The 13815-nt window shown below is 42.4% G+C and overlaps 1 protein-coding gene across 23 annotated transcripts in view; it reads right to left on the reverse strand.

The window, feature by feature from the left end:
• REPS1 (RALBP1 associated Eps domain containing 1) overlaps positions 1-13203 on the reverse strand; it is an 86793-nt gene extending 73590 nt beyond the window's left edge. For all 23 annotated transcript variants that reach the window (XR_012433491.1, XR_012433490.1, XR_012433489.1 and 20 more), the window contains exon 1: positions 12477-13203. Coding sequence is in view for 12 of the 23 variants with exons in the window: in XM_074037135.1 (XP_073893236.1) it covers positions 12477-12629 (153 nt within the window). In the remaining 11 variants the exon portion in view is untranslated. The remainder of the gene's footprint in view (positions 1-12476) is intronic.
• Between the last annotated feature and the right edge of the window lie 612 nt (positions 13204-13815).

Consider the following 13815-nt stretch of genomic DNA (forward strand, 5'->3'; position numbering starts at 1 on the left):
TAATTATCCAGTGAAAGGGCAAAACAAAAGGCTTACTGACAGAATCGAAAGGTTGGGAAAGCATTATGAAGTTCACCCAACAAAATCAATGAAAGGTATAAAGCTAGATTTGAAGAACAGACAATTTTCTCTAGTATTAAAGCCAAGATTCTACAAATTCCGTGTTTTCTCATATATAGCAGAGCTTAAGTGAGTGAAACTTACTTGATTACCTTCTAAGAACCAGGCACTATCAGTTTGGTAGTATTAAAACTTCAGAAATGGTCAAGGCGGAGGATCACCTGAGGTTAGGAGTTCGAGACCAGCCTGGTCAACAAGACGAAACCCCATCTCTACTAAAAAATACAAAAATTAGCTGGGCGTGGTGGCGCAGGCCTGTAATCCCAGCTACTCAGGAGGCTGAGGCAGGAGAATAGCTTGAACCCGGGAAGCGGAGGGTTCAGTAAGTAGAGACTGTGCCACTACCCTCCAGCCTGGGAGACAGAGCCAGACTCCGTCTCAAAACAAAACAAAACAAAACAAACAAATAAAAAAAACCTCCAGAAATGGTATTGGCTTCAGTTTACAGATGAGGAAATGAAATCTCAAGAGAGGTTAAGCACTTACAAAGGATGAGAAGTTAATAAGCACCAACTGGAGATTCAAAATCTAGAACTGTCATATTCCAAAGTCTATGCTATTATTGACTACACTTAATACTTGCTGACACAGAAAATTACGAGGGTGTTGTAATTACTTTTCTACGGAATATAATGAAGTGCTTCAGAAAAGATACGCATTCTTCTAAATCAGCTATTAACATACAGTTTCATTAAACACTTTGAAGTCAAACCTCTGATCCTTCTAGTCACAAATGAGACACCAAGAAAAACTAGTATACTCTTAGTTTCCAAACAATGAATTCTTGTTTTATAGATACTTCTATTTCCATGTACAACATTTTGCATAACTCATGGGCAAAAAGAAGCAATAATCACTTTATGCAACTATTTTTTTCTCCAAAGGAACACACTTATAATTGTATTAGGCCCAAGATCTAGCTACTTATGCAAACTCAGATTGAAAACAGCTATTTCAAAATACAAAACACCAAATCAGTCCCTTTAAGTAACATTAGAATAGCCCCCAAAAAGATTCATGATAGTGACAGTAATTATGCCAGTGGACAAACCAACCCAAAATAGTCCTGTAGATTGAAACCACTATTTCATTAAAATTAGTACTTGTCAGTCATGACTACTTCAAATTCGCATTATTCTTTGAAGTATTATATTTCTGTAATTTCCCATAATATTAAGATATCTGAGTTAAGTGTACAAAAATTCATCATACCACTAAAGGTCAATAGATGGAAACTGGTCTTCATTCTAAATCATATGATTTTTAGCCCCTTCTAAGGTCAATAAATAATGTACTTGTAAAACAACACATACAAAAGCAGGCAGAGCAGTCCCTGTCACACAGAACAGTGCATAAATGTTAGCTTGATGCTAATGTAATGTAATGTAAATATACTGAGTTCTAATGAATCTTGGAAGATGAGATATGGCAATCTCCGCTACATGTAAAAATCTATCAGTATATCATCTTTCAAAATTTAAATCCTTTATCGAATGCCAGATTACATTATGCTGAAGTTTTGTAATTAAACTATGTAAGCAGTACACAGTCCTTCATTCTCCACCACACTCAACTTTTACATTCTCCTAGATGACTATTTTGTAATTTTTTAATTCACAGCTTTGAGGTATAATTTATAAACCATAAAATTCAACCATCGTACATGTACAATTGAGTTTTAAGAAAATTATAGAGTGTATACAGCACTATCACTACAATCTAATTTTAGAATTTTTCTGTCACCCAAGTATTTTCCTCCAGACCATTTCTCTTGCTCTGGCCTCAGGCAACCACTAATCTGCTATATCTCTATAGATTTGCTTTTTGTAGACAGTCCATATAAATGTAACCACACAATATGTACTCTTTTGTATTTGGTTTGACAGTTAGCATGTTGTTATTAAAGATGAGGTCTCGCTATGTCACCCAGGCTGGAGTGTAGTGGCGTTAACACAGCTCACTGCAGCCTCAAACACCTGGGCTTAAGCTATCCTCTTTCCTCAGCCTTCCAAGAATAGCCAATGATATGCAGGTGCCATCACACTCAGCTAATTTTATTTATTAATTTTTTTGCGACAGGGTCTTGCTATGTTGCCCAGAGCCATGTTTTTGACATTCATGTTTGTTATAACATATATCACTAATTTGTTTCTTTTTTATTGCAGAATAGTTTTCCGCATTTTATGTATTCAAACACCATTTGATGGATATTTGAATTGTTTTCTAGTTTTTGACTACAGTGAATAATGCTAACAGACATGTACATGCCATTATTTCTACATGTATTTTCATTTCTCTTGGGCAGATTCCTAACAGCGGAACTGCTAGTTCCTATGGCAAATTTAGGCTTAACTTCTTAAGAAAAAGCCAAACTGTTTCCCAAAGTGGTTGTGCCATTTACAGTCCCAAGAGAAGTGCCTAGGGGTTCCAGTTTCTTAACAATATAAATACTAGGTATTGTCAGTCTTTTTAATTATAGCCACTCTGGTCAGTGCGTGATAGTATATCACTGTGATTTAATTTGCATTTCCCTAATGACTAATGATGTTAGCATCTTTTCATACGCTTATTGGCCATTCTTATCGTTGTCTTTGGTGAAATACCTATTTAATGGGCTTAAGCCTAAGAATGGGCTTTCTCCCAGTTTTTTTTTTTCCTTTATAAGTGAGTTGTAAGATTTTTCAAATATATTCTAGATTAAAGACCTTTACCATGTTTATAATATGCAAATATTTCTCCCCAATCTACGGCTTATCTTTTTATACTTTCTTAAGTATCCTCTGAAGTGTAAAAGTTTTAAAAATATTTAATAAAGCCCAATTATTTCTTGTTTCTTTTCCTTTTCTTTTTTTTTTCTTTTTCTTTTTTTTTTTTTTTTTGAGACAGGGTCTGGCTCTGTTGCCCAGGTTGGAGTCCATTGGCACAATCTTGGGTCTCTCTGACCTCTGCCTCCCAGGCTTAAACCATCCTCCTGCCTCAGCCTCCCAAGTAGCTGGGACCACAGGTGCACACCACCACACCCAGCTAATTTATTTTATCTTTTTTTTAGAGGCAGGGGTCTCCCTGTGTTGCCCAGACTGGTCTCAAACTCCTGTGCTCAAGTGATCTGCCCACCTCAACCTCACAAAGTGCTAGGATTACAGGCGTGAGTCACTGTGCCCAGCCCCGTTTTGTAGTTTTTAATACAAAAATCTTGGTGACTCTTTTCTTAAGTTTATTCCTAAGTATGTTAGGCCTCTTTGAAACTAATGTAAGTTTTTTTTTTCCCCTTACTTTCATATTAAGATTTTACGTCACTACTATACTGTTAATCCTGCCTCAGTTTGTAGAAAACAAATAAAAGCCATTAGGCCAGAACATCTTCCCACTAAATCTATATTCCACCCACTAAATCTATATTCCTACTTGCCTCTGTAACCATGTTGTTCTTTCTTCACCACTGTTAAAACTGAGGAAGTGGCCGGGCGTGGTGGCTCATGCCTGAAATCCCAGCACTTTGGGAGGCCAAGGTGGGCGGATCACGACGTCGAGAGTTCGAGACCAGCCTGGCCAACATGGTGAAACCCCTTCTCTACTAAAAAGACAAAAATCAGGCAGGCATGGTGGTGGGTGCCTGTAATCCCAGCTACTCTGAAGGCTGAGGCAGGAGAATCGCTTGAACCCGGGAGGCGGAGGTTGCAGTGAGCCAAGACCACACCATTGCACTCCAGCCTGGGAGACAGAGTGAGAATCCATCTCAAAACAAAACAAACAAAAAAAAACACTGAGGAAGTATCCCCTTCTTATCAAAGGACTCTGTGCAGTCAGGATCCTGACCATTCCTGCTTTCTCAAGGACTTCTCATCTCCCTTATCTTAGCAATCCTAACAACTAAAATCATTCTGCAGAATTTCTCACACTCAAAAAGAAACAAACAAAAAGATTTCCTTTATATCCTCATACACCTCTAGCTTCTACCCTGTATCTATTCCCTTTCACAGGCAAACTTCTTTCAAAGCTATCTATACACCCTATCTCTAGTTCCTCAGCCATCATTTATCCCTCAAATCACTCAAATCTGGCATCCATCTACACTAGTCCATGAAACTGGCTCACTGAAGTTACTAATAACTTCCAGGTTGCCAAATCCAATGGCCACATTCCTGCCCACATCTTCTCAGCCTCTCAGTGAAACTCAATACAGCTGACTACCCACCCCCCTCGAAATACCTGCATTATTTGGCATCCATGACATGATAATACTGTACATTACACACTCCCAATTTGTACCACTCTGGTTGTGTGCTTTCTAGCCTCCTTCCAAGAGGCCTTCCGGTTTACTCAACTTAGAAACGTTCAGCATTCCTCAGGATTCCAATTCTAGTCAATCTTTCTTTCTTCTTTATCTTTTCTTCAATTATTTCATTCATTTTCATTACCTTAAATGTCACTAACATAGTGACAATCTTCAAATGACATATCTAAGCCAAGTATCTCTGAATTCCTCAAGATTTATAGATCTCTCTAACAGGCCTACTTGACAATCTACAAGCTTCTGAGAACTAGACAAAAGGGGAACTCCTGAATTCACCCCTACCCCTCCCACTGAAACAACCCCCGCCAAAATCCATTCCTCTTCCAACCATACAATAGTGGCAACTTCCAGCAACATCCTCAAGTTCTTTCTCCTCCCTTATGTTCCATATCCAACGCATTACTATGCCTTCCTATTTCTACCACCTAAAAAATTCTCGGATATGTCCACTGTTCTCTATCCTACTGCCACCTCGCTAATTTAAGCCATTGCTGTCTGCTGCCTGGACTGTTGCATATCCACTAGCTTGTCTGCTTCCACTTGTCCCCAGTATTCTTTTTGCTCATACATCAGTCAGCATGATCTTTTAAAATATAATTCAGCTTTGGGAGGCCGAGACGGGCGGATCACGAGGTCGGGAGATCGAGACTATCCTGGCTAACACGATGAAACCCTGTCTCTACTAAAAAAATACAAAAAACTAGCCAGGCGAGGTGGCGGCCGCCTGTAGTCCCAGCTACTCGGGAGGCTGAGGCAGGAGAATGGCGTAAAGCCGGGAGGCAGAGCTTGCAGTGAGCTGAGATCCGGCCACTGCACTCCAGCCTGGATGATTGAGCAAGATTCCGTCTCAAAACAAGACAAACAAAAAATATATATACATATTTTATTTATATATATATATATATATATAAAAATTCAGGTGATGCTACACCCCCAAATAAAAACTTTTCGTATATTTCCACTAAAATCCAAATTCCTTTTCACTGAGTACAAGGGCCTGCCTTATGCAGTCCCTGCCATTCTCCCCTCTTGTCCATAGTTTCACACACTGCCCTCTTGACAGCCTCAGGCCCTTCCCAGTTCTCTCTATATGAAACACCTTATTCTCCCTCCCTTGACCCCTTATCCAGGCGTCCTCTAAGGGGCCTTCCCTTACACCTAAGTAGGTCCCCACTACCTCCTCATCCAATGATTCTCTATTATTGTATACCGTTCTTTTTTTCTTTTCTTTTATTTGGGGGGGGCGCGGTGGGGGGTGGAATGGAGACTTGCTCTGTCACCCAGGCTGGAGTGTAGTGACACTACTATGTCTACTATGTCTCACTGCAGCCTCGACTTCCCAGGCTCAAGTGATCCTCCTGCCTCTGCCTCTCGAGTAGCTGAGACTACAGGTGAGGGCCACCATGCCTGGCCATTTTTTTTTCTTTTTGACATTGGCACAAGTCAGAGAACATGTCTTTATCCTTCACCACTGCATGTATACAAAGAACAGCCACAAGGAAGTCTTAGTTCAAATATTTAAAACTGATTTAAGACAGAGAAATGTTTAGCATTTCTCAGGTCAGCGTGCTCTTCCTTAAAACTGAATTAATGTAGAAGGCCATAAGATAAGCTTGACTCAATTAGGGGAAGGCTGGAAATCACAAATTAAGTGCAAAATTCTGTGGAACTATGTTTTCTAAGCAGATGTCCAGTGTGTATACCAGAATCTCAAAGGAATCAACAACCCAAAAGAGACAGACTAATAAATTCTGGCTTCATTATTTAATGATAGACCCCAAATTCAACACACGGCTAATTCTTGAAACAAAATGGAGAAGAGATGTAGTATTCTTAATTTTTAAAAGCCTAAGTCTTAGAATTCATCAAATCTCAATGAAATGTGGTATATGGTTTAACTTCCATTACACAGAGGGAAAAGATGAGTGCAGATGCATCTACAATAGGAAAGGCTACAGAAAATAAAACATATATAAGAGAAAACATCAGAAATGACAAGTCTTATCACCCATTTCAAATTCTCATGGCCTTGAAGAACTAAGCACCCACGGATTTAAGACCCTTTCATCAGTTTCCTCTTCTATATATCCTCTTTATAGTCCTCAAAGAATGTCAAATAATCCAGTTCCAGTGTCAAGATAGTGGAGCAATTAACCACAAGACTTTGTGCTACTCTTAAAGGGGTGTGTCTGCAATAGATTAGCTGCTCCTACACAAAGATAGTCTCATTTGAGTCAGAAATCATGAAAACCCAATTCCATAGCTAAACGAGACATTCTGTGATTTGTTCAGGGTCACAAAGTTAGCTGATGCCAGGACTGGAACTTGCCTGCCACAGTTAGTGCTCTTCATACCACCTTCTCATGCTCTTGTGTCGTTCCATCAAATGTTTGGCATGAATTCCCAATATACTAAAACTCTAACTCTGGGCTATTGATTAAAAACAAACAAACAAACAAACAAACAAAATGACTAAAACTAACATAAGAAACTCAAGAAGACAGAAATTTTAAAAGTAAATAAATAGGACACTACAGAAAGACATTAACTGTGACTTCTTTCACAAACAGTATCTTTTTCAACTGTGTATAGGTAGGTGATTAAGGCAAGATTATTTCTGTAGTTTATTACAATTTTTTAGTAATTCAGAACTAAAAACCACTACTCCAGAATAACAAACCCGAGACTTATTAAGTTTATATCTTTCAACACATAAATGAGCTCTGCTTTCTATTTTTAAACTTATCACTAATGCCAGATTTTGTAATTGATTTAAACAAGTTTCAAGAGAAAAACAAAATGGTTTGTTTCACTGTTATTGCTTTTCCCCATTACATTTATGTGTGTTATTCAAATATTCTACCAAGATATTGCTCAACACAAATGATCTAAAGATTTTCAGCTTCATTAACAGGGTACATTGCTCACAAATCTCAATGAAAGAACAGTTAGTACTAGAACCTTTTATCAACCTATTATGCATTCAAAGTCTGTATGAAGTTTTAAGACATTTCCCAAACAGAAGCTTTTGGTGAAAGCAAAGAAAACATTCTGATTAGTGTGGTAAATAGTACATCTTTCCTAATCTTTAAAAAATAAACTACTCGGAAAAAGCTGACTTTTAAGCCACAACAATGAATATTGTCTTGCTCAGCAGACAGCAAAATTCCTCATGATTAAATCCTATGAGCCAGATTTTTCTCCCCCTCATCTTGTTATTATGTGGCATGGAGCATAATTTTACAAAGCATCCACTCCTTCAGTTTATCTATTGACATTCTGTCTTCAAAAACAAACTCTTAAACTCAGAATAGATTTTCCTCTGCTATTCCAAAGCAAGTATAACGAGCACACCTTAAAACATCTGACAGTTGTAATAAAGAAAAATTGTATCTGTGTGCGCCCCAGATACCAACTACAAGAATCTCCCTCTTTCTTTGAAGTGGCTGTGTTTCAAGACATCATCATACATTAAACTACTTACTATGCAAAGGAGGAAGTTGATACGTAACTCAAAATCAAATATTCCAAAATCCCTACTGTTCATAAGAACTGTGGGCAAGTCAAAATCAGACCAACTGAATTTTATTCCTTACCCTGCCCCCAAACCACATGACCAGAGAAGGTAAGAGCTGGTGGATAATAGTAAGGGAGAGATACGAACTATTCACAAATAAATTATTTAAATTCCCTGTTATCAAGTTCTTAGTAAACAAGAATAAACCTGTAATCCCAGCACTCTGGGAGGCTGAGGTGGGCGGATCACAAGGTCAGGAGTTCAAGACCAGCCTGGCCAATATGGTGAAACCCCGTCTCTACTAAAAATACAAAAATTAGCCGAGCGTGGTGGCGGCGCATGCCTGTAGTCCCAGCTACCCAGGAGGCTGAGGCAGGACAATCACTTGAACCTGGGAGGTGGAGGTTGCAGTGAGCCAAGATCGCACCACTACACTCCAGCCTGGGCGACAGAGAGAGACTGTCTCAAAAAATAAAAATAAAAACAAAAAATAAAAAATAAAATAAACAAGAATAACACCCACTTCACAAGGTGTTGCAAGGATCAAATGAGTTCTTCCATGAAAATGATTTGCCTGGTCAAAGAACGTAATAGGCACTCAATAAATGCCAGCTCCTTCCTCGTTTGGTTCTGGGCTCGGTGTTCTTTGTTCTCTACACTCACGTCCCCAGATGACTCAGTCCCCTCCTAACTTTTACTAACAAACACTGTAAACTACTGTACCAATCAAGGTCCTGATATGTATGTGCATACCCAGTCTATGTGACACTGTCTCCCATCCCTAAACACCTAGGTGAGCAAAATAGAGGAAAAGACCCCAAACACCTGAACCTGAACTGCTGTAAGAACCAGCAGGACAAATCTCCACCCACTTCCAACTGTCCCCAAGAGATCTGAATTGCCATCTAAAAATGTCTGAAACCAAACTCATCATTGTCTCTTTTAAAAAGTAAGCCCTCTTCCTACCCCTTTTCTAACTGTGAGTGGTGTGACGAAGAATGATCCTTGCCCCATTGTACTCTCACCAAAACACTGCCAAATAACCCAGGCCTCTCGAGTTTACCTTCATAATCTCTACCACCTCTCTCTCTCTCTTTTTTTTTGAGACAGCATCTTGCTCTGTCACCTAGGCTGGAGTGCAGTGGCTCGATCTCGGCTTACTGCAACCTCCTCCTTCTCCCAGGTTCTAAGTGATTCTCCTGCCTTGGCCTCCAGAGTAGCTGGGATTACAGGCATGCGCCACCACACGCGGCTAATGTTGTGTTTTTAGTAGAGAAAGGGTTTCACCATGTTGGCCAGGTTGGTCTCGAACTCCTAACCTCAGGTGATCCACCTGCCTCAGCCTCCGAAAGTGCTGGGATTACAGGCGTGAGCCACTGTGCCTGGCCCATATCTCATGTTTGTCCCACTCCCACCACTATATTCCAGGTTAGGGTTTCTCAGTCTCAGCACTACTGACATTCTGGGTACATAATTCTTGTGGAGGCTGTCCTGTGCACTGCAGGATGTTTAGCAGCATTTCTGGCCTCTACCCACTAGATGCCAGTAGAACTGCTCTCTCCCCTCCAGTTATGACAATCAAAAATGTCTCTAGACACTGCCAAATGCCCCTTCCCCATTGTCACCCTCATTCCCAAGTTTGAGTACCACTGGCCCAGTTTCTTACTTCGTATCTGCCATACAAAATCAGCCCCCAAGTTAAGTCTACAGTTTTATTCCTCTAATTCCTATGGCCCTGACAAACGACTCCTAAAGCACTGCTTTATGAGTCATTTCTTTAAATCTACCACTCCCTGTTACCTTCACAATTAGTTCAAAGCTCTCCATCCAACCTTGATAATCTGGCTTCAATTAAACATTATTCCACAAAGCACCTCATATAGTGGCTACCCAGCAGTCCTTCAATAACACATCCAGTCTCTTTCTTTCTATTCTACTGCTGTCACCCTGGTTGGAAGTCCATGACCTAGCACCCAATCCAGATCACTAAAAGAGTCTCATTCCCTAGCCTCTCTGCCACTCGAAGTCAGAAACTTTTCAGTGGTTCTCCATTGCCTGCTGAAATATCGTATCTGCTGCCCTTCTTCAGAGTCTTTCCTAATATGGCCTCTTTCTAATTTTATGTTCCGTTATCCTGAAAGCACTAGTCCTTGAAAAGGCTCCTACACTTTCCACTTTTGATCACATTTTTTTCTCTGCCTGGAAGCCCTCATAATTCCACTCCCCTCACTCCACCCTAATTTAAAGTCCATCTGAATTAAGTCAAAAAGCCTTTCTTGGTCATACCTCCTTTGTATTTACATAACACTTGGCACCTCTCCTATGGCATACATTCTACCTTATGTTATACATGAGTACTCCTGTAATTGACAAGATCCTTAAGAGCTTCTTACTCCTCTTCTGATGCCTGCAATGCCTAGCCCAGTGTTAGGCAGAGAACTCGGCACTAGATACGAGCTTCCCCAAATGTTTCCCACTTAGAAAGCAATGGAGGACTGTTTTCAGACAATCCCAAACTCCCTTAAGGGAAGTAAGCACATATTCTCCTTTTGTCTCATATGTCTATGTCTTAGACCAATTTTTAAGTAAACTGCCTTCAAGATATCTGGATTGCTATTTAGTATACATTACTGTAGAGTTCTGCTTCAGGGAGTTCCAACTTGTAACTGAACCCTGAATACTTAAGCTCTCTCTTTATGCCAAAAGACAATGAAATTTATTTTTTGAATGTTAATAAAATTGAGCAAAACATAAAAATAACTTGCATTGGATTAAACGTGTTTCAAGTAAAGATTCATTAGTGCTGATGTGTCTGTCCTAAAAATTACATTTCAAGTTCTAAAGTCTTTGCGTATCATTAAAAAGATTGAAAGTTTTATTTCAACTCCTTCTCACCTCAAAGACAAACCAAAATAGAACACAGAAGGCTTTTCCTTAATTTTATTTAGATCCTAACTTGAAGGTATATTCTGTTATTTCTTCAAAAGGAGCAAAAAGAGGATCATTAATGAGCATGTTCTGACCAGATCTTTAAGTCCTACTCGAAAGTTGTAAGAGGAGAGTACCGTAGACCACACTACCAGCACCCTCTGTTAGCAGACCACAGAATCAGTTTTGTATGTCCCTGAGCTAAGAATGGTTTTACATATTTGTGTTTTGTAAACACAAAAACAAAGAATATGCAACAGAGAGCATATATGGCCAGCAAAGCCCAAAATATTTACTATTTGTCCCTTTTCAACAGGATGAAATTGGACTCCTCGTTGCCCTTCACTGGCACGTAAGACACCCCACATTTTTCCTCCCAAGGTTTTAAAAAAGCAATATAAAACCCAAGAACATGTAAAAAGATCTAACTCGTTCAACTTAGTCATAGTTAATGTGGACCTAACTTCTAAAACAGAGACCTGTGTGTGGACATTTTTATACTTCACAGAATTTTTGTTAGAAGAAACTTGCCTTCATTCTGTGGATAAGCATACTTATGCTTGAAAAGGGAAAGTGCCTGACCCAAAGTCATATTGCTGGTTAACAGCAGAGTAGGGTCAAGGACCCAGCCCTCAAAACCCTGGTCCAATGCTCTGCAGTCCACTACATACTCCTACACATGTGGCTTTAAGTTTTGGAGATGTGGATGATGTGGATAACTAGCTTGGATCAATATAAAAGATGAATGCTTAAAACCTGTTCCTAATATGCTGTTTAGACAGACTCCTACTAGCAGCTATGAATCATTAAACAGAGTAGCACTAATGCTCACCACATACATTAGATAAGAATTTCTAGGAAGTCTTCTGTTTTAAAAGCATACATGATAAAGAAGGCTTGAAACCTATAGGGCTTGCTCCTCCAGGGCTTCAGATTAGGGAAAATACGCACTTCTGTCTACCAGCTGTTCAATACTCATCTCCCAACCCAAATCCGCAAGTTCCACAAATGCTTTCGAACGCCTGTTGAAAAAAACTGTTCAGTTTCATACACACGTTCTACAGATAATTACAACTTCTTGTATGCCTACTTGTAAAACTACTCACTAGTTCACATTTTTAAAAATTGCCCTAAGAATTTTGCTTCCTTTAACAAAACAGTTTCTTCGATGCCTAAACCTGTAAAACTCACTTTATCGCGTCTTCTGGGTTAATTCAAGAATTAAAAAAACCATTTTGCCCATACTGATAACTTCACTACTCCGCAGGATCCGAAAAGCTCTGTATGCCAGGTTCCAGGATTCACACACATTTAACAACCTAAGATTCTTCACGTGAGGTAGCTCTTGTAGTGCAGAGCACAGATTCTCAGGGTAGTGGGGGATACCGGCTGAGGCTCTTCAGACCCCCACCACAGGAGTTCCGTCTTCTAAGAGCCATCCCCTCCCCCTCGGCCGCCGCGCGAGTCCAGGCCTCCCGGGCACCTGCGGCCCCTACCCGCTGCGGGGACCCCGACCCAGACCCCCGCCGGTCCCCAAGGAACCGGTGCCCACTCCCACTCCCGGAGGCTGGCGACTGCAGGCCTGAGGCGCCCGCCGACCCCAGGACGCGACGTTACCTGTAGGACCACGTCGTTGGGCAGCTGCGCGGCCCGGAACAGCTCCAGCACCCGCCCGTTGACCACCACCTTCTTGGTGCTCTCAATGTCGCAGTAGGAGAAGAGATCTGAATAGTATTTCTGCTCCGCATCGCTCAGCGTTAAGCCTTCCATCTTCGCCTCCGGCTCACGGCCGCCCCGCCCCGCATGCACTACTCGGGGCCCGGCCCCAGGACCCTGGGCCGGCAGGGGCTGCGCGTGGCCCGGCCTCCTGCTAGCTTCCCGAAGTCGCCGGCCCCGGCCTCACAGGCGCCAGGTGCGCCCAAGCAACAGGGCCCAGAGGTCGCGAGGAGGGAGCCCGGCTGCGCTCGGCGCGCCACCGCCTGCGAGGCCCGGCGCAGTCCCGGGCTCCGCGCAGCGCGCGCCTGCGGCTGCGGCTCCGGCCCTGGCCGCGGCCGCCGGGAGGGTGCAGAAAAAGAGGCGGGGGCCGCGGAGACGCGAGGCACTGGTGGACTCCGCCCCCGCCGCGGGTTCGAGTCTCCCCGGCTCTCCGCCGATTCCCCCAGACTTCCCGCCTCGGCTTCCCCTTCCGTCCACGCCTCCGGAGCGGCGGCGCTTCCCGGAAAGTTGTGGGGCTTCGAACCTAAAGTTTCGGAGGATCTGGGCTGAGCGTGGCCGCCGCTCCGCCTCCCTCCGCCGCCATTTACAGCGCCCGGCCCGGCCCCGACGCGCCCGCACCAACAGTGACAGCGGCAGCCGCGCTCCAGACCCGGATGTGAGGCCGGGAGGAGAGAGCGCGAGAGGGAGAGAGAAACACCCACCGGGCTGGCTTGGCCGCTCCCGGGAGAGGGAGGAGGCCGCAGCGCCCCCTGGTGGCCGGCGCCCGGCGGCGGGATGACCGAGCCGCCCTCTGCGTGGAGACCTCAGCAAGACCCCCGGAAAGGGGGGTGCAGCGGAAAACAGCCAGCAGCTCATTAAGGCCGAGATAACTAAGATACGGGTTGCAGTTTTTATGTTTCGCAGCTTCTGGTCCTAATTGGATTGAAAGGGGAGCTTTGTTCAGGTTATTATCATTCTATCTGTACCTTTTTGGTACAAATGAAGATAAATGCAGTAGTTCCATCTGTTCTGAAGGGCTATGAACATCCAGGCTATCCGGGAAGCCTCCACGTAGACACCAACATTGAGGCTTCGTCTCCTTCGTGCTTTAAGCCATGTTTACCTGAGAAACGAAATATGCTGAATAGAGGGGGGAAACTGGCAAAGTTGTCCTCTTTGTTCACAAGGTCATTCCGGTCACTGGGAACTTAATACTCTACATTTATACCGTCAACTCTATCAACTCATGTAGGCCCAGGTC

The sequence above is a fragment of the Macaca fascicularis genome, chromosome 4 (assembly GCF_037993035.2).
Source record: "Macaca fascicularis isolate 582-1 chromosome 4, T2T-MFA8v1.1".
Lineage (NCBI taxonomy): Eukaryota > Metazoa > Chordata > Mammalia > Primates > Cercopithecidae > Macaca > Macaca fascicularis.